Genomic DNA, 20,797 nt, shown 5'->3' with positions numbered 1-20,797 from the left:
CATCCGAAGATATTAACCCAGTAAAATCCATATTATCTGAAGGGGCGGTAAACGTCAATGACACAAATATTCTACGTTTGGGGAAGAAGAACAAAAATGGTCATCGACCAATTAAATTTTTTATGTCTTCTGCTCGCGATGTCCATGAAATCCTAAGAAACAAATATAAATTAGGCTATGCTAACAAAATATTTTTCAACCTGATGAAACCTTCTATCAAAAAAAGCAACTTGACTCGGTGAAAAATGAACTTATAGTGCGTCAACAGGCTGGTGAGCAGAATTTGTCTATAAAATACTTCAACAATATACCAAAAATCATTATAAAAAACTAAAACCGAGCAGCCCTTCGCTTTATTACCAAAATGTTAGAGGTCTTAGAACTAAACTGACGGACCTCAGTTTAAATGTAAGCAATTGTTCTTATGATATCATTATCTTCAACGAAACCTGGCTCACATCTGAATTCCCCGACGCCGAACTTGGGCTTTCCAACTACAACGTATATAGAACTGACCGCTCTAGTGAATCCAGTATCTTCCGCAGGGGTGGTGGTGTACTGATATAGCTATCAAAAAATCATTTCCTGTTTATCTAATTCAGTCTGATCCTTCGATCGAACAATTGTTTGTTCTCTTCAATAACAATTCAACTATTGGTACGGTATATTTCCCACTTAAATCTTCACCAACTTCATACCAATCTTACTTTGATCAGCTAATTACCTTGAATGAGCAATATAGTAATGCAAACAGTTTTTTAATTGGCGATTTTAATCTTCCATCAGCATTATGGGAGGCAGAGGATTATTGCTCTGTTGCTTCTCCTCTGCCTCTATCCACTCAATCTGAGATAGATTCTATTGAAACGATATCCAACATGTGTGCTTTTCCAACGAAATATTCAACGATAGAGGAGTTACTCCTTATCACCAGTAGATCTTACAGTACTAAAGGCTGTCGACATCTTAATTCCTGAAAACTCGCATCATCCTCCACTTGAATGTTATTTGCCACTCAAAATCTCAAACGAATATTCATCTGGTGAAGAATATTACTATGACTTTCTTCTCGCAGACAGTATATTGATAAATTCGACCCTTGAAGCAATCGATTGGGATGGTGCATTACATGGAAAGGAGCTTTCTGATATGATTTCAATATTTTAACGACATTCTTTATTCTATCATTGATCGTTTCGTTCCTCAAAAAAAATCTGTGAAGGGAGATTTCCATGCTGGCACTCCCCTGAGCTGAAGAAACTACTTTATGAAAAGAAATTAGCTCACAAGATCTACAAGAGCGAAAGATCAAGATGTAAATCCTTATCCAGACAATGTTATACAGATTACATCCAACGCACTGATCATTCTATAATTAATAATGTTAAATCTTTTTGGAAATTTGTAAGCAGCAAAAGGGAAAATAACACTATACCTAATACAATGACTTCTGGTAATCGTACTGCTACCAATGGGATCGATATTGCCAACCTTTTTGCGAATCAATTTTCTTCCGTCTATACAAGTCAATCTTTACATCCTTATGATACCAATATTCATCCATGGTAAATGTGTCCAATTAGCATATTGAAATCTCTAAAAATTATGAAAAACTGTCCGAACTTAATATCAACAAAGGCCCCGGTCTTGATGGAATTCCTCCAACTTTTCTTATATCATTTAGCTTTATTTTAGCTCGAGCACTTTTCTATATATTTAATAATTCCTTATCATCTGGCAAATTCCCGGACTATTGGAAAATCTCATATGTCACCCCAATATATAAATCAGGTCAAAAATCCGACGTGTGTAATTATCGTCCAATTTCTATTCTTAGCGCAATCCCTAAAGTTTTTGAGAGCATCATTTTTGATTATCTTACTTATGACTGCTCCCCAATTATAGAGACTGAACAATTCGGATTTATATCCAAAAAGTCAGCTGAACTGGGTCTAATTACCTACGTTGATTTTCTGTCTGACGCTCTGTCTAAGGGGTTGCTAGTTGACTCTGTACACTGATTTCTCCAAAGCTTTTGACAAAGTTAATCATGAGCTATTGATCCATAAACTTTGTTTATATGGTGTTGATGGGCAAATATTGCAGTGGCTCAAGAGCTATCTTACGGAAAGAACACAAATTGTTAGACAAACTGCCCGATCATTTAAGGGAAGAACATAATTATGTGATGTTTAAGAGAAATTTAAAGAGTTTTCTAATTGAACAATGTTTTATTCATTGAATTAATTTTTTAGATTAGATAAGTAGGGTATTATTTTAGTTTTAAGGTGTTGTTTCAACTTGTATGTTTCTTATACTCTGTTTTTATCTTTATTTTTATTTCTTTTATTGACTATTCCTATACAATGTATATTGTCTACACGGAAATAAAGTATTATTATTATTATAGAGTTAATCATTATTATTCTCATACCATCGCAGTTACATCGGGTGTTCCACAAGGTTCACATTTGGGACCACTGTTGTTTAACCTTTTTATCAACGATCTAATCAGCTGTTTCCATGGAAGCAGAGCTTTGCTATTTGCCGACGATTTAAAATGTTTCAAAATAATTAAAAGTGAAGCTGATACATTGTTTCTACAAAACGGTATAGACTGCCTATCCAAATGGTGTTCGCAAAATGGTATGTGTTTGAATGTATCCAAATGCCAAATTCTTCGCTTTCATCGAACACATCACCCAATCATTTTTGAATATAATATAAATAACACAGGTCTGCGAAAAAAAAAATTTGTCAGCTGCATGAGATATATTTACTGAATTATATGTTTGAAAGTGCGCTGATTTCAAAAGTGATGGCCATTTTTTTCTATCACATAAGGATTTTTTGCAAATTCAAACACAAAAAATTGTTAAAACACTCCTTTATTCAAAATTTTCAAACAATAAATATTTTTTTAAAGCAAACGAAACATTATTTTGATACATAAACTTATCCATGTTCTTTATGAAACCTCTTCTTCTTTTCCTTGATACTTTGACGAGTCCTTTTCCGATTTCCATCTTCAGTTTCTCGCTTAAGCAGCCAACAGTAGTCAGCAAGCATAGTGACATCCCATCGCCCTTGGTACCTTCTCTCAATATCACGGACATCCTGGTGAAATCGCTCCCCCTGCTCTTCACTGTAAGCTCCCAGGTTTTTAGGAAAATAGTCTATGTGAGAGTGTAAAAAATGGACCTTCAAGCTCATCTTGCAGCCTTGAGCTTCATATGCTGCTAGCATCCGTTGCACAATGGTTTTATAGTTAGGATCCTTAGTATTTCCCAAAAACTTTCGTACTACGTCCTTGAACGATACCCAAGTCTCTTTTTCCTTCTCATTCATAGTTCATTCATAGTTTCCGTTAAAAGTTTTCTTATGTCGGGCCGGTGAAAACTCCCTCTTTCAACTTTGCTTCTGATAGCTACGGGAATTTTGTACATAAATATTTGAAACCGTCTCCATCCTTTTGCAGCGATTTTACAAATTGTTTCATCATCATCCAATTTGATATGGAGAGGGGGCAACAAAACCTTTTCTGGTGGTACCATGGTAGTGTTTATAACATTTTTCTCTCCAGGTTTTAAAGTTTCTCGGAATGGCTAATCACTTTTTTTCCAGGGCTGTTCTATGGCTCTGCTATCCCACAATCATAAGAAGCATGGATATTTGGTAAAACCTGCCTGCTGACCCAAAAGCATTGTCAGTATTTTGAAGTCCCCACAAATCATCCATTGATGGTCTTGATACTTGATTTTTTCCACGATAATAGCCAAATCGTTATAATCTTCTTTCATAAGCACAGAATGTCCAATCGGAATCTAGGCAAATTTATTTCCATTGTGCAATAATACTGCTTTAAGGCTAGTCTTAGATGAATCAATGAATAGGCGCCATTCAGATGAGTCATACTTTATATCAAAGGGATGTATGAGTTCTTCCACATTATTGCAGAAAACAAAATTTCCTTCTTTTGAGAAAAACTGGGTAAATTCTTTTTCTCGGTGTCTGTACCAGTAGAAAGAAGTGCCAGGTGATAAAAGGTTTTTATTTTTTAATCTAGAACCTAACAGTTCGGCTGCATCTTTTGAAAGACATAAATCTCTTACTAAATCATTGAGCTCACCCTTGACAAAATAGTTGAGGTCTTTCATCTTCGTCAAAAGATAAATCTGAGCTTGATCCACCCGGAGGAGGCAATGTAGCTTCGTCCTCCAACTCACTAGGGTATTCATCCAAACAGGAAGGTGGCTGCGGGATAGATATCTCGGAGTTATGGGGCACTGGACGTATAGGTGAGTCAAGATTAGGATAACTTATGTTTCTTTTGTTTTTTGAATTGAATCCCTTTACGTCAACTGTGCAGAAGTAGCAGTCAGTGGTGTGATTTTTCTGCTCACGCCATATCATAGGAATTCCAAATCGAAATGCATCTTCTACACACCTTATGCAGGGCCCATGATTTATCTTGATCACCAATTTTTAATTTAAAGTAGGCAAAATAAACTTTCCTTACAAAATCACTTATATTTCTCTGTTGACTTTTAATAGCGAATTCACCACAGATATAACAAAAACTGTTTGGAGAAATAACACAACCCCTTGTAGCCATGATTAACAGACAACAGCACTGTTCACTTGAATATCAGTATGTCTACTGAGAGCTTTTCTTTGTTTCAAGCGATATACACTAGGCGTCAATTGAAGGTATAAATGCAACTTACACTCTGTGACTTGTCGAAGGCCTTTGACTGTGTCTCTCATGAGATACTCATTTTGAAACTCAAATATTACGGTATTAGAGGGGTGGCTTTGAAGTTATTCAGTTCATATTTAGAAAATAGAAAACAATGTGTTACTTTTAACCAAAGAAACTCGGACTTTCTATCTATAAAACATGGTATCCCACAGGGGTCAGTGCTTGGGCCATTCTTATTTGTAATTTATATAAATGACCTATGCAACTTCCTATTACCCAATAAAAGTGTTCTATTCGCCGACGACACTACTTTGATGAGTACCGGTAAAAACCGAATTTGGAAAAGTGGTTCAGGAAACAAAGGAGATATTGAAGGGGTTGAAAGGAAACTTAAAGGAGTCGACAAAAAGTTTGAAGGAGTCGGAAGAAAACTTGAAGGAGTCGACAAAAAGTTTGAAGAGATTTTCCGGGAGGGAACTTCGGAAAGAATTATCAGAACCAAAAAGGAGTACTGTGGAAAAATGCAAATCGGAAACGACATCTCTTTCTTCTAGCAGTGATTTTGTTAAAACTTCAACTTTTGATGGCGAATCGTCATGGTGAATTTATCGCCGCTGCGGAAAATAATGGGTGGAGAGATGAGGATAAAGCAACAGCTCACTACGAGGAAAGGCTTCCGAAATTCTGCAAAATATTCCAGTTAATAGGCAGAAGGATTATTGAGCAGTCGTATCAGCTTTGGAGGTCAGATATGGTAATGAGAACCTTCAACAAGTCTACCAAGCTCAACTGAAGGTGAGAACTCAAGATGCATCAGAAAGCTTGCAAGAGTTTGGAGATGAAGTTGAAAGGTTAGTAAGACTCGCCTACCCAGAATCACCGTATAACTTCACCCACTGGATTAGTGTCCATAGTTTCTTCGATGGGGTTGGTGACACGGAGCTGCAGCAGTCATTGAGAATGGCACGTCATCATAATTTATGCCCTAGAATTTGAAGCTACTAAAAATTCTTCACGACAACAACGAAAAGTTTTAGTGAGAGCCATCAATGTAAAGGAAGATGAAGCAACAGATCGACTCATGGTACGTCTTGAAGTACTCCGTAAGAAATATTTGACGAATGGAACTACGCCCAAGGTAAGAGGGCGACCTAAATGTTACAACTGCGGCAGATAAGGACATTTAAAGCGGGATTGTCGATCACGTCCAACATCCGACGAAAGAAGAGACTGGCGTTCGAGATCACCTGAACTGGAGCGTCGTGGTTTGGAAAAACCAAATTCAGCTTGCGTTAAGAGGAGTACATTGTCTGCTGCATCCCAAGCCCCCAAGTATTCGATTTCCATGATTGGACGCAACAGTAACAGCTTGGTTACTGTTGAATAATCATCAGTGCCTTTTTACCATCGATACTGGAGCAACGAGGTCGGTAATGAGAGCCGACATTTCCAACAAAAGCAGTTTGAAGAAATTATCAGTAGTATCTGTTCTGAAAACAGCCACTGGAGATAGATTGACAGTCTATGGGGAAGCTGAAGTGAGACTGAGGCTTGGAATTTGCGAAATCAGTATCAGGTATCAGTGGCCAGCATCGTCGACGAGTTCATTTTGGGACTAGACATCATGTCCCCCTACGGATTTGTGGTGGATATGAGGAATAAACTGCTGAAAGTCGGAAATGAGGAAATTTTGCTCGACGTGCCCTTTCAGCCTTATGACAGCGTTAATGTGATTATACAGGAAGATTCCAGAATCTCCCATAACACCGAGAAAATTATCCAAGCGGAAGTAGCTGGACCTGGCGGCTTGAGTATAGCATTGATAGAGCCATCCAACGGCTCTGAATCAGGAATTTGCCGTGGCCAGATCCCTCGTGAATGGTAACAATCAGACCATTCCAGTAAGAATAATCAACCCTAATAATAACAGGGTGACTCAAGAGAGGACAAGAGAGGCAAGGCACCTGCGAACCGACCGTGAAAATCGTCAGAATCGAGGAAGAAGTACCTTTACAGCGTGCTCAACAACTCGCAAAGGAAATCTGACTCTTTCAAGAAGACATGGAGCCATCTATCTGAAGAAGAACTATGTAGGGTCACCCGATTCGTCAAGGAAGAGAACGATATGTTTGTGAAGGGCAAAATCATTGGTCGAACGGATTTAGTTCAACATCGCATCGATACTGGCGATGCCAAGCCCATACCAACCACCGAGACGTCTTCCCTTGACAAAGCAAGACGAAGTTGCATCCATTATTAAGGTCATGTTGGAGGAAGGAGTAATCGAGGAATCAAACAGCCCCTGGTCGTCACCTGTTGTGTTAGTGACTAAGAAATATGGATCGACGAGATTTTGCGTAGACTACAGGACACCAGAAAGAACAGTTACCCTCTCCCTAGAATAGGTGACACACTGAACATCTTGGCTGAATGCAGATGGTTCTCAACATTAGATCTGAAAAGCGGATATTGGCAGGTGGCCGTTCGCCCCGAGGATAAAGAGAAGACTATCTTTTCCACTGGCAATGGACTATATCAGTTTGAATTTATACCGTTCGGGTTATGCAATCCTCTCCCAACATTTGAACGCTTGATGGAGCTGGAGTTGAGAGGACTTACCTGACTTACCTTACTTACCTAAAAACTACACTCGGATCAGGGCCGCAACTTTAAATCGGATTTATGGAAGGAAATGACGCTGTTGGAAATAAAGAAGACAAGAACAATTGCTCTTCACCCACAATCCGATGGATCAATAACTACCTCTCGATGTTTGTCTTCGAAAACCAAAGAGACTGGGAAAAATTGGTTCCTCTTTTTCTGTTGGCATACAGAAGCTCCCAACATGACGCGACAGGTTATACACCATCCATGTTGTTAATCGGTAGGGAACTGAAGCTTACGGTATATGTATTGTATGGCAGTCTTTTCGATGAATCTCAAAGAGGTACCTCTTTCAGAGTATGTGAATGACCTGAAGGAGAGACTGGAAAAGTCGCTGCCAGTGAGCTTCAAGGACGGCGATGCAGTGTGGCTCTACCAACCCCAACGTCGAAAAGGTTTGTGTCCCAAGTTGCAGAGACCATGCAAGGACCTTACTTGGTAACCAAAAAAATAAACGATCTGGTGTACGGAATCCAATTGTCACCCAGAAGCAAGTGATGTTTCCTCTTGGAATGTTGTTCGGGGCGAACAACCTCAGGGAAGGGGGTAATGTTGTAAATCATGCCCGAAAAGAAATAACGCTGGCCGCGACTGGTAACCATAAACGAAACGTGACGTAGCTGAGAGTGTGGGAATATCCAATGTTACCTGCCGCTCGAGAAGCAGCAAAAAAAACATGCTATCGATATCGATTAAACTTCGGAGAAAATTCTACGATGTTCCATTGTGATATTTAAACGCTGGCTGCAAGCGTACTCAGTCAGTCAAGTGAAATGGACGTTACAGTGCGATACGCGAAGTTATCTAGTGAGGCGATATACATTACAATAATAGTTGAAATTTTTAGTTGAAGTGTTTGTTGTATTTAAAGTGAAATAAAGTTAAGTTGTTAAGTTTGATTATTCAGTGTTGTTGATTATTGGTGAACCCACGGGTAAAAACGTAACACTATCTGTACTATAATGATGAATGTGAAAGTTTGTGAGGTTGGATAAATGTATGTTTGTGGCTCTTTCACGCCTAAACAACTAAACGGATTTAGATGAAATTTTACTTAAATACAGCTTATACAGCAGAATAGGCTACAATTCACAAAGGTTTTGTGTAATTTTAGTGATGAACGATAAGTATTAAGCAAGTTGGAAAAGTTATTGCTCCCTAAAAGCTATCTTGTTGTGCGCTGCCTATACCTTTGGAGTTATATGCAGATAATATACCGTAAGATTGTTCATCTTAAATAGTTCCAAATAAAAGTCTGCGATAGCATTTATTTATCTTTTATGTGGTAGTCACAATATGCAAAATACTGATACATAAATACAATTGAATTGAATATTTTTTTACTATGCACATTTTAGAAAATCTGTCAAATTTATATTAAAATTGATACAATTGTTGTTTTAAGTGTTTAATATAGATAAACTTGTCTTTTACACTAAGTAATTTGGACAAATCTTTTAAAAGTTATCACGATAAGATAATTGATGCAACATAGTAAGCCATTACGCGTTGCACCTACTGTAAGATGACAAGGGACGATGCGCGGGGGTAGAGGGGTGGTCTAAGCAACGAAGCTTCATCACCGAGAACGCGGGCAGACGTCCTTGACTGTTGTATTAGTTTTGCAAATTTCTTTATAGGTAACATAATTCAATTCCCGAAGCTATTCATCAGTTATCATATTTTTTTAGTTACTGTATTTTTAAAGTAAAAATATAAATTACTAGCTGTTGCCCGCGGGTTCGTCCGCGTAGATTTGGTTTTTCAACATAAATACAACCTACGAACTAGAAATCACCAGTCGTCGATGAATCATCAAGATGAATAATAAACCTCTGAAGAAGCCAGCCACTCGTGCGAAACGTTAGGATGCAGTTCAAACTATGACGGCCTTCAAACCCATATGGAGATAGTAACACTGAAAATCTCGCCTGCGATAGCCTTAACCAATTTATTTTTTCATCAATCCAACAACTAGTATTTCAATAAAAGAGGAGTATGCTGGAGTATGGGCATCAGCGGCGGATGTACATCTTCACCGGCAGCAGGAGGTTGCATATCTTAATGAGGATATAGAAGTAATTTCAAATTGGGGTGTAAGTAACCACGTTCAATTCAATGCCACAAAAACCCTAACCGGATATAATAATGTCAGGTCAGACTATTCCACTTTCTGCTTTGATAAGTTTGTTGGAGGTTAAAATGGACCCCAATATGTCTCGGTACAATCATATCGCTGGAATTGCAAAAGCGGCTTCTTAAAAGCTTAGAACACTGTTTTGAACCAGAAAACTGTACACATCTCAGCAACATTTGATGCTTTATAAAGCTCACATCAGACCTTCTTTGGAGTATTGTTCTCATGTATGGAGCTCCGCACCTAAGCATACCCTGAAGCTGCTGGATTCCATTCAGAGAAGAGCCAGAGAAGAGCCATCTAATTGGAGACGCGAACATCACTTGCAACCTTGATAGTATGGAACATCGAAGAAAGGTTGGAGATTTGTCTCTCTTCTATAGATACTTTCAAGGGAAGTGTTCAAGTGACTTGGCACATTTGACCCCACCAAGAGCGGTATATATCAGAAATACGCGACGGACTGTGGCTGATCATCGTTTTGAGGTTCAACTCAGTACACCTAGAACTTCACTGTTCAAGAACTCTTTGGAGAACTGCGTTTATAAGGAATAAACTTCTTGAAAATGTTTTTCCAAATGGATATAATCTCCAGCGATTCAAATCCAATGTGAATCACTACTTTCTCACAGGCACCGCTCTAAGAGAGGATTTTCCTGTAGTGATTGTATGCTTGTCAATCATTCTAGGTTCCTTGTTGCTTAGAGAATATTCCTATTGGCTTCCGAATATTTGGAATATACACGAGATACCAATAGACAGATGGGGCTAGTCTAGTTGAAAGTGTGGTACGAAGTGAGCTGATAAGGCGTATTAGTCTGAAGTTCAGTTAAAGTTTTTGTGTTGTATTGGCAGTGTAGTAGTGAAACAAAGTTGAGTTTAACTGTACAATTATTGTCGATTCCACGGGTGAAATGTAACATTTGGTATCGGAAGTGGAATAATTGACTGAAAATTTTCTATTTTATGATGAAAACAAGGAGTGTCGACCAAGCGGACCTGGCGGATAATGAAAAATGCAGGAAAGAAGACAATGAATGCAGGAGAGAGGAAGAACGACTACGCCGAAACGAAGATCATGAATTACTTCTAAATATTCAGGAGAAACAGGAAAAGACAAAGACTTGCTGATGTTTATCCAGGAGAAACAAGATAGACAGAGAGAAAGATCGTAATTATTGGCAAATATTCAGGAGAAATAAAAAAGAGACTGAGGAAAATTGTAAAACATTGGTGAATTTTCAGGATAAACAAAAAAGAGGACATCAGATGTAGTACATTCATTTATTTGAAGAATGGAAATCTTTCCGGGTGATTACGGGGGAGGTACAGAAATGTATTCAGGAAGAATTTGTTTGTTGGGCATATTTACATTATTTAAATAATCCATAGGATTTGAAGTAGGAACAAGGGATGAAGTTAGTTTTTGAGCAATTGTGCAGTAAAAATTATGTAGTGTTTCCGGATCTATATTGACGTGTTCTGGAATTGAATTTGATTTATTTCTTAGACTATTCACTTATGACCCAGTTTCCTTTGATTTTATTATCAGCTTTGTTTATTGTACTCTTGTAATGAATTTATTTTGCATGTTTAATTACCCGTCTGTAAATTTGACGATATTTGTTGAAAAATGTTATAAACAATTTATCGGAAAAATATTTTCATTTTGAGTGTAGCGATCTCAAGTTGGTCGCAGAAATTTTGATGACCTGTATAATCCACGATTATTTATCTTTTTAATATTTATTTCCCGTTTAGGAAAACATTCTTCAAAAAGTCTGGTTAATAATCCTTGAAAGGCGCCTATAGAATCGCTTGAAGACAAAACCTCTTCCCATGCAGTTTGCTCGCAATTGTGTTTAAATTTTTTAAAATTTTTGGAGCTGTATATTCTACCAAACTTGAATGATTTCTTTGAGTTATCACTTTTAATACCTTCATGGTCTGATAGACCAGCTGGGATCACACTGCACGTCAATTTTTCTTCATCCAGGTTTATGCAAATATAGTCTATAGTAGAAGATGAATGTTGTGAGATTCGTGTTGTTTCTTGAACTGATATTTTCAAGTTATATGATAAGAGCAATGTGTCGAGTGCCTGAGTAGATGCAGAATTTTTGTCATCATAATTTATGTTGAGATCTCCAGCTACAATACGCTGAGAATTGACTGGAAGGTTTGACAATAGAATCTCCAATCTATATAAAAAATCTGTGACATTACACATTGGCGGTCTATAAATACAAATAAAAAAGATATGTTTCTTAGTATCATGTATTAACGAGAATTCAAATTCCTTTTCAACTATGAGATGATCAAAATTATCAATATTGTTTAGCGTCAGATCTTTGAGAGCATTTTTATCGACTAGAATCATTGTTCCCCCATGCAGAGATTATGTCCTACAATACTTTGAAGCTGTTACGTAATTCGGGCATTCAAAGGGTTCTTAGCCAATGCTCTGTTAGGAAAACAAAATTTGGAAAAGTATGTTCTTCAAGAAAAATATAAAGTTCATTAACCTTATTGCGTACAGATTGGATGTTCAACAGCAACAATGATACTCTTTTGTCACCATTACAGTTTTTTGTTATTCCAGGCTTTTTTGATTTGTCAAGTCCTCTGGTGGTATTTGGTGTCTCCGTCCCTAAAAAGAACGTCGCTCCTTGAGTTCCTAAAAGTATTTTGGAACTATCCTGGTTGTCCTGAAGCATGTCTATTTTTTCAGGTTTTCTCGGTTATTTCTTCTATACCGTAATTCATTGATTATCTTCATTATATCTCTACCCAGATTTAAACAGATTTTAAATAGCGAGCTACCACTGCCTTCAGCCCGAATCCATCTCTTGTGTAGTTTGAACGCCTTATAAAGTTATTTCATTCCAAAAAATGGATATTATCCAACTTCAAGATGCGTAATTTTTTGTTGACATTCAAATTATTTTCGTGTCAGCTTGTAAGGATACTTCAAGATATATGTTTCTTTTATTTTCTAATTTTTCCTTTTCCACTAAGTTGAGTTGTTTCGTGGTGCTGTACCTTTTCTCTGATAGTTTCGTATTATTGTGGTCTTGCTTCAAACTGGCATAATCACATTTTAATTTCTCTAGTTCTTCTAAATAGACTTCTTTCTCCTGTGCCATTGTTTCAAATGTCATCATGTTTTTATTGATAGCGCTGTGGTATGGTGAATCATTTTGATATCTGTTCGAGTCAACTTTTATTGTTCTAATTCTTCCTGTAAGACAGCCTTTTTTTGAATGACATTAGTAATTTAATTTTTTTGTTCTGAGATGATTATTTTTTGTTCGTTAAGTTTGCTAATGTAATTTTGTTCAGCGCCAGCAACTTCATCTTCAAGGACCATTGATGTTCTCCTTAGTTTCTGAATAAATACATCTCTTTCTCTATTGCCCTCCTTTAGTTCCGCTAAAACGTAACACTATAATCAAATGTGTCAAGTCACATTGCTTTTGACAAAATTCTATCAAGCATTAGTATTTGAGAATTTCATTTGAACCATGTCCAATTTCAATACGAGAAACAAAAACGATTTATTCAAATAACACTTTATCGTGAGATTTTAACAAACCGCAACACACGTTTCGATATACAATAGTTTTCTGATTACTTTCGAAACACAAGTATAAACACGCTGGAGAAAGCTATTATATAGCAAAACACGTGATGCGTTTCCAGTGTTCCAGTGTTTCTCAAAGTGTGCGCCACGGCGCCCTGGGGCGCCATGGAACCTTTACTGGGGCGCCGTGGGCCACGGGTGAGTCTCAAGGTACAACGTTTTACAACATAGATAACTGAGAGTAAAGGTAATACGTCGGTACCTATTAATAAAAATCCTCTGATAATATGATAATATCGGTAATTGCAAAATGCAATCCGTTCAGACAGCCACCTACCTACTTTTATTAATTAAATATCTAGTGCAGTCTTTACGTTCGGGGCGCCGCGATAACCTTCAAAAAACATAAGGGAGCCGTGAATTCGAAAAGTTTGAGAAAGCTATTTGTATAGCGAAACACGAGTTGCGGTAGTCCAACACGAGTATGAAAACGCTTTAAGAACCTTTTCTGTAGCGAAACATGTGTTGTGGTTGTTTGCGGTTTTGTAAACTGTCGGTTAAAATCTCACAATAAAGTGTTACTTGAATACATTATGGATTTTCATCAAATATCGGCCAATTCCATCATATTTAATTTTTTCGAAAACATGTTTAAAATGAGAAATTCCTATGAATCTGTGGGAAATGACGATGATCAATGCGGCGTAATTTTCTTCCATTCTGATACTTTGTTAGAAGGTTGCATTTCAATAATGTTAATGACGGGCCATTTCGGAATAAAATCAGATAGTTGAGCTTTTTAATATTGCTCAACTCAGTATTAAACCGGAATAACATTATTATGTTGTGGTGTGTTGTGATGCTCTCTGACGAGACGGCAAGTGTGCAGACTATTCTGTCGTGTCGGGGCGCGCTCTAACGTTATTTCTAGTCAATACAGTGGTGGCCTTTGGAGTAAACGCATGCGAGCATCTTCAATGTTTTCTTCCGATTCGGATAGTGATATCGATAAAAACCTTGCGTGTCTGCTAATGTAAAGTTTACTTAAAAAGAAAAGAAAGAAGAGAAAATATTGGGTTCATCCAGTAAATGATCTGAGAGGTAGTCGAAGCGAATATCATTCACTAGTGATGAAGAAAGATTTCATCAATATTTCAGGATGTCAAAAAATCAATTTGAGATATTACATTCTATGTTAGAAAATGATATTAAAAAATGCAAACCCGTATTTTTTAACAAGTTCAATAAGTTCGTCCAACATCTTGTGCACAAATAAATGCAAACGACTATTCTCTAGCTAGTCAACGCGTCAGATTAGAAACATACTAGTGTGAAGTGTTTTGACGCGTCATAACCCCACCATCGCTCTGACGCCGATCGGGAATCGACCGATCGCCGTCACGACAGATAGCGTCCCGACACACTGCATTTCAGTAATATAATTCTAAACATACTAAATGTATGGATACGATATACTTGTGGCGCGTCACGACACACCACGACACAATAATATTTCTAAACATACTGAATGTATGAATACGATATACTTGTGGCGCGTCACAACACACCACGACACAATAATATAATTCCGGCTTTACATTATTATGTTGTTTTGTGTTGTGATGCTCTCTGACGTGACGGCGAGTGTACAGACTATTCTGTCGTGTCGGGGCGCGCTCTGATGTTATTTCGAGCCAATAAATTGGTGGCCTTTGGAGTAAATGCATGCGAGCATCTACAATACTTTCCTCCGATTCGGATAGTGATATTCAGGAAACCTTACGTGCCTGCTAATGTGAAGATTACTTGAAAAGAAAAAAGAGAAAATATTTGGTCCATTCAGTAAATGATCTGAGAGGTAGTCAAAGCGAAATCATTTACTAGTGATGAAGAAAGATTTCATCAATATTTCAGGATGTCAAAAAATCAATTTGAGTAGAGTATGATAGAAAATTATATTTAAAAAAATGCAAACCCGTATTTTCTAACAAGTTCAATAAGCTCGTCCGACGTCTTGTGCACAAATAAATGCAAACGACCATTCTCTAGCTAGTTAATGTGTCATATTAGAAACATACTAGTGTGGAGTGTTCTGACGCGTCAGAACCCCACCATCGTGCTGACGCCGATCGGGAATCGACCGACCACCGTCACGACAGATCGCGTCCCGGCACACTGCACTTTAGTAATATAATTCTGAACATACTAAATGTATGGATACGATATACTTGTGGCGCGTCACGACACACTACGACACAATAATATAATTCCAGGTTAATTCCGGCTTCATTGTGATTTAGGGGCTGAAATGTGTCAACAAACGTATTCCAAGTGGAGAACGATCACATTTGAACAAATCTATTTTTGGAAGTTTCACATGACTTTGCGTAACATGTGAATTTCCACTCACACAAACTGAGTTTTCATTGAAACGTTCTAAATATGTAGCTTTTATATCAAAATACGAAAGTCCGAAAGTATTTTTCGTTGAGCGTCAATATCAGTGTCATCAACTGTAGTCGTTGCTAGAAGGGGCAAAAGAGCACTAGAGAGCAAATTCACTAGAAATAGAATCTTATCGTGAGTAGCAATTGTTGTTTCTTTAATTGATGACGGACTGGTAATCGTTTATACTTAACAAGTATAAACTTCCTATTTATTAATTAATAGTCAGCGTGCAGCTGGAACCACCAACTCACACATCGGTCGATTGAGAGAGTGAACAAAGCACAAAGGAGATTGTCGTTCGTAAAGGAGTTTATCGGAAAACATATTTTAACAGATAGAATACTTCCTTCAGTTCTGTCAACTCTCTGGTCTTGATTCAGTTTTTGGTTTTCATAAGAAAACATTTATTCCAAATAAAATTAGAAATGATTATTTCTATAAATTTTACGCTATAAGAACTACATATAAAGTCTCTACTTATTTCATTTCCGAAGTAAGTAATAATTGTAAATAATTTAACTTGAGTGGACAATCTTTTATAGACTGGTTTTGAGTTTAAATTAGTATAGGGCAGATCAGATCATTTGAATGTTATAATAGTCTTATGATACCAGTCTGCCTTTTAATCATTTATCTATAGGTTTTGGATAGGGTTTGCTTCATAGTGTGGGCTTTTAAAAATATTACAAGTAGTAATTTAGAGTCAGCGAGTGGCCATATAAGATTTTTTAGAATAATTTATGGATACTTATGATATTCATAATTATTAAATTTCTCTCCCGGGAAAATTCTACTATATTTCCTGATGAAAAAAATCGATTTATTGCATATCAATGTATTAACTTAGTTTTTTTTCCCTTAGAGAAACTTGTATTGAAAATACCATGGAAAACTGTTTATACGTCGCCTTCAGTAGTATGCTTGGAAGGAATATATTTATTGCTGCAACCAAACCAACAAGTACAATATGATGAAGTAAAAGAGGAGAAAAGGAAATTGGAGTTTAAAATGAAAGAGATACAGCGAATTGAGGAAGCAAAAAAAACGGAAGCTGATAAAGGTATGTACTTACTTGTTTGGAGAGTCAATTAAATAGTATTGAATGCTTAAAAATCAGAATACAATTCAGAATGAATGAATACCAAGTCGGCAACAGATGTCCATTAAGATTCATAGCCTTGTTTATTTGCTAATTTTCTGAAAATTGTGTTCATATGCCACTCACTTGTGACATTTGTTCAATGAGAAATAACGTCATCCAGATTATTATATTTAGGTCGGATCACAAACAATAAACAATTCAGTGTCAAAATTCAGTATTGATTATTCAGTGAAGAGTTGGATTTAGTTCTAACAGTCTTAAACACAGTCGGACAAACTATGTAATGAGAGGCCCAATAGCGCGAAACCGGTCTGCAAGTATGCCCTTTCCTTTAATTGAAAATCGATTCCAACGGTTGTATCGCCAACAGCATATGAAGGAAACACTTCTGTAAAGATACCTCTGCACTGACATCTGTTGGATGTAATCCAACGCCCTTTGTGGTATTAGCCAGGGGAAAATTTGTTTTCTGATAAGTGCCAGTCTATTAACCTATAGTGTAGGTAAGTCGAGACTGGCCTGACGAATTGTTCTTTTAGTTCATTTAAAATATATATGATTTGAAGGTTTTTAACCAATCCTTGTTGGGTACTTGTGAATATAATGCGAGAGAACTGCTCCCTCTTTGACTAAAAATTTCAAAAAATATTCAATCAAATGATTATTTCAAATATTGATTTTCAATGAAATACATTGTATTATTGATCAAATAACATTTTGCTTTTTTAGGGAAACCCTCAAGTAAATTGGGATGGACTCAAGAGTTTACTCAAAAATTAGTAGCTACGATAATAAAAAACATACAATTGAACATAAAAAATATTCATGTGAGATATGAGGATAGAGTTACCAACCAGAAGAATCCGTTTTCCTTGGGGACCACTTTGAGTGAGTTGATTGTAGAGAGTACAGATTCCAACTGGACAAGAACAATAGCAGAAGATATTACAAAGATATATAAGGTAAAAAGTTGTTAAATATTGAAATATTACATTAATAATGTATCATACTCATTAGATGAGGACATAAGATTTTAATTGATTAACTGTTTTTCATTCATCTTAACACAAATACATTGATCTATTAAATCTGACATATCTGTTTTTGACATCTCTGTGGTTTTACAGAGGTTTAAAAACCATTCATATGATACCTTCCTCTTCGAAATAATTGTTAGGGATAATTGAATTACCAGTATTATAACCTAAAAATTTAAATCATAGGTGTGACCTTAGGGACACACCTATAATCTGTTGGAAGATCAAAATCTGTACTTATATCATGATGACCAGAAAATGTTCTATATGGCTGTTATTTCTTAAGAGCCCTATGGAGTGGCAGCTTCATATTGAAAATCGCGAAAAATCTTTGTGAAGAAATGAGATGTTACATAAAAAATATGTATAGGGGAAACTTATCGATAGTGTAACGAAGAATGTTGCTAACTCATTGTTTTCCATTTATTTTTCCAAACATGTTTTCAACTTTTTATTACTTTGACGAATTTCAAAGTTTTTAAGATAGCGACATTGTACGATTAAATATAGTCAACTTCTTCATAAAATAAAATATGAAATAATGTTTGACTAATCTATAAAACGTGTTTTCCTTATTCAATGAATTTTCACCCGTCAAGTGCTGCCATCTAATAAAAAATGAACCCATATTAGAGCAGAGAAGGGTTTGGCAACATCGCTGTTAGCGAAACGCCCATCGAGTACAAATAATAATTGGTCTCTTCAAGTTTCAACTTTTACACCATCCAATCTCGTTTAATCAATTCGGTCATTTCTATATCTTCACAAATATATGTTATTATAATTTATTCTTCGTATAAGTTGAACTCCACTCTTTTGTTCAGAAAGTTAGTACCACATTTTTATTTTCCATTCGTCAACTTCACATGAATAAAGTCGATCATCATCACTTTTTCCATCTGCTATTTTATTTCTATTGAAATTGATAATGAATAAGTTTTCCAAAATAATAGTGTTCCATCTTTAAAGATTCTCTCAGTTTCATTTCATTTTTTTAGTGTTATAGTCTATTGTATTTTTTAAAAATAAAATATATGTTTGTTTGAAGGTGATTGACAATGTTTCATGATGAATTTCATTAGTTCGGACTTCCATTGTCTTATGTAACATGATTTGAAGTCCCTGAAAGAACTAAAAAAGAAGAATTAAAAAATTGAAGAACAAGAATAAAAATGAATAGCTGAAAAAACAATCGTATTAAGCAAAAAAAAAAACAAATGAAATAATAGTGAAATAAAATGCAAGTGAAAAAGAAACAAATTGAACAAAAATATAAAAATAAAATTGAAAAGCTTAGAGATTCCAAACCAAGTTACTTCACGAGGTTTCGATTGTTAGTATCCACAATCGTCTTCGGGTGACGACTGGACTGATTCCTCCTTGATCTGACTATTTATTATTTGAGTACTTTCACTTATCTCTGCTTTCCTTTTTCGGCTTCACTGGTTTAGTGGGAGATGACCGTTTGGCGGGAGTTGGCCATTTTTTGCTTGATTATGGGTTTCCATATGTTGTGTATCTCTACACTAGCTTGACTGAATACATTGTTGAATAACATGTATGCAGCTTCTTTGAATTTTATCATAAACCAATGTTCCTCTTTGTGTATGATCTCAGCTTGGGACCATTCGATGTTATGTTGATGGGTCCAAACATGCTCTGCCATTCCTGATTTGCTGGTTTCCCCTCACTGTGCTGAAGCAGGTTCTGATGTTGTATTTGGATCCAATTCTTCGTATCTTTTTCGATAATCCTCTGATGTAGGGAAGTGCAAGCACTACTTGTGGCGGCTTCTCTTCCTTTCGGGGCTCCTGCTGTCTTTTAGCCAAAGTCAGTTCCACCATCGCTTTTGAGTAGCCATTTTGTTGAAGATCATTTTTGATCATGTCTAGTTCCTTCTCGAGACATTCATTCGTATTACAAAGTCAGAAAGCACGATCTAATAGAGTTTTGATGACTCCTCTTTTAAGTCAATTGATGGTGGTTGGATTCGTGGTTCAGATACTGTCCCGTGTGAGTGAGTTTTCAGTATACAGATGTTTCCCACTTAGTGTCGGTCCTCTTCACCAATACGTCTAAGAATGGCAATTCGTTGTGGGCGTCCTTATCCATTGTGAAAGTGATGGAATAAGGTCTTACACTGTTGTTGTGTTTCAGGAACGCGTCTAGTTCAGTATTCCCATGGTTCCATATTATGAAGGTGTCATCAACGTATCTCAACCAGACACAAGGTTTCTTGTGGGCTTCTTCAATGGCCAGAGTTTCAAACCACTCCATATATATGTTGGCTATGACTGATGAAAGTGGCGATCCCATTGGCAGTCCCTCATCTTGTGTAAAGAATTCGTCCTTAAGTTGGAAATAACAGTTTCGTATACAGCATCCTAGCAATTCCATAATTACTTCTATAGGTAAATTCGTTCTGTCTTTCAGGTCCCCGTCTTCAGATAGCTTCCTCTGTATGATTTGGAGTGCTTCTTCTACCAGAACGTTGCCATAAAGGCTTTCCACGCCGAAACTGATCAGTTGATCTTCATGTGTGACATCAATTGCCCGTAGTAGTACGACAAAATGCCTTGAATTCTTCACAAAAGACGATGTTTTTCCTTGTAATGGTTGTATTATGGGGAGTAAAAATTCAAACAAGTTTTGTGTAGCCGAGTCTCTGGAGCTGATGATCGGTCTGAGCGGAACGTCCTTTGTTACGATACAATTTTGCTTTGTTATAAATTAAACAATTTATTTATACTTTTAATAATCGTTTAGTTTATTCATTTCCACATGCGAATTTATGTATATTTAAAACCTTTCTAACCCGCCTATGACACCGACTAGGTCGGTAAATAGGTTGTGTTCCTTTTTTTCTCACACCCAAGGACATAAGGATAAGGACGGAAATTTTGGCGAAAAGATATTTTTCGATCGTGAATTGCTGAATGAACTGATTGCCTGGTTGAATTCAATCAATCAATCAATCAATCAATTTATTCATTGTAAATGAAACATTACATTATAAAATCTTCTATTGAATAGAAACATTTTTCTATTAGGACATTTTTCAGCCAGATGGAGAATTCATTCGAGTGTTTCTTTTTTGCAAAGTCTGGAATTTTATTATATAATT

General features: G+C 36.5%; 1 protein-coding gene across 3 annotated transcripts in view; it reads left to right on the top strand.

Annotated features, from left to right (window-relative positions):
- Window positions 1-20,433, top strand: part of LOC141484164 (intermembrane lipid transfer protein VPS13A-like) — a 29,001-nt gene extending 8,568 nt beyond the window's left edge. The window contains exons 3-6 of one of the 3 annotated variants that reach the window (XR_012466513.1): window positions 16,397-16,594; window positions 17,366-17,598; window positions 19,831-20,040; window positions 20,107-20,433. Coding sequence is in view for 2 of the 3 variants with exons in the window: in XM_074179260.1 (XP_074035361.1) it covers window positions 16,397-16,594; window positions 17,366-17,598; window positions 20,107-20,124 (449 nt within the window). In the remaining variant the exon portion in view is untranslated. Of the gene's footprint in view, window positions 1-16,396; window positions 16,595-17,365; window positions 17,599-19,830 lie in introns of all 3 variants that reach the window. The other 2 variants (XM_074179260.1, XM_074179261.1) reach the window with 2 other exon arrangements.
- Window positions 20,434-20,797: the final 364 nt, after the last annotated feature.

The sequence above is a fragment of the Leptinotarsa decemlineata genome, unplaced genomic scaffold (genome assembly GCF_025532065.1).
Source record: "Leptinotarsa decemlineata unplaced genomic scaffold, Ldec_3_MD MMD2_tig00004967, whole genome shotgun sequence".
In the NCBI taxonomy this organism is placed as follows: Eukaryota; Metazoa; Arthropoda; class Insecta; order Coleoptera; family Chrysomelidae; genus Leptinotarsa; species Leptinotarsa decemlineata.
This window is presented reverse-complemented; position numbering and strand designations above follow the sequence as displayed.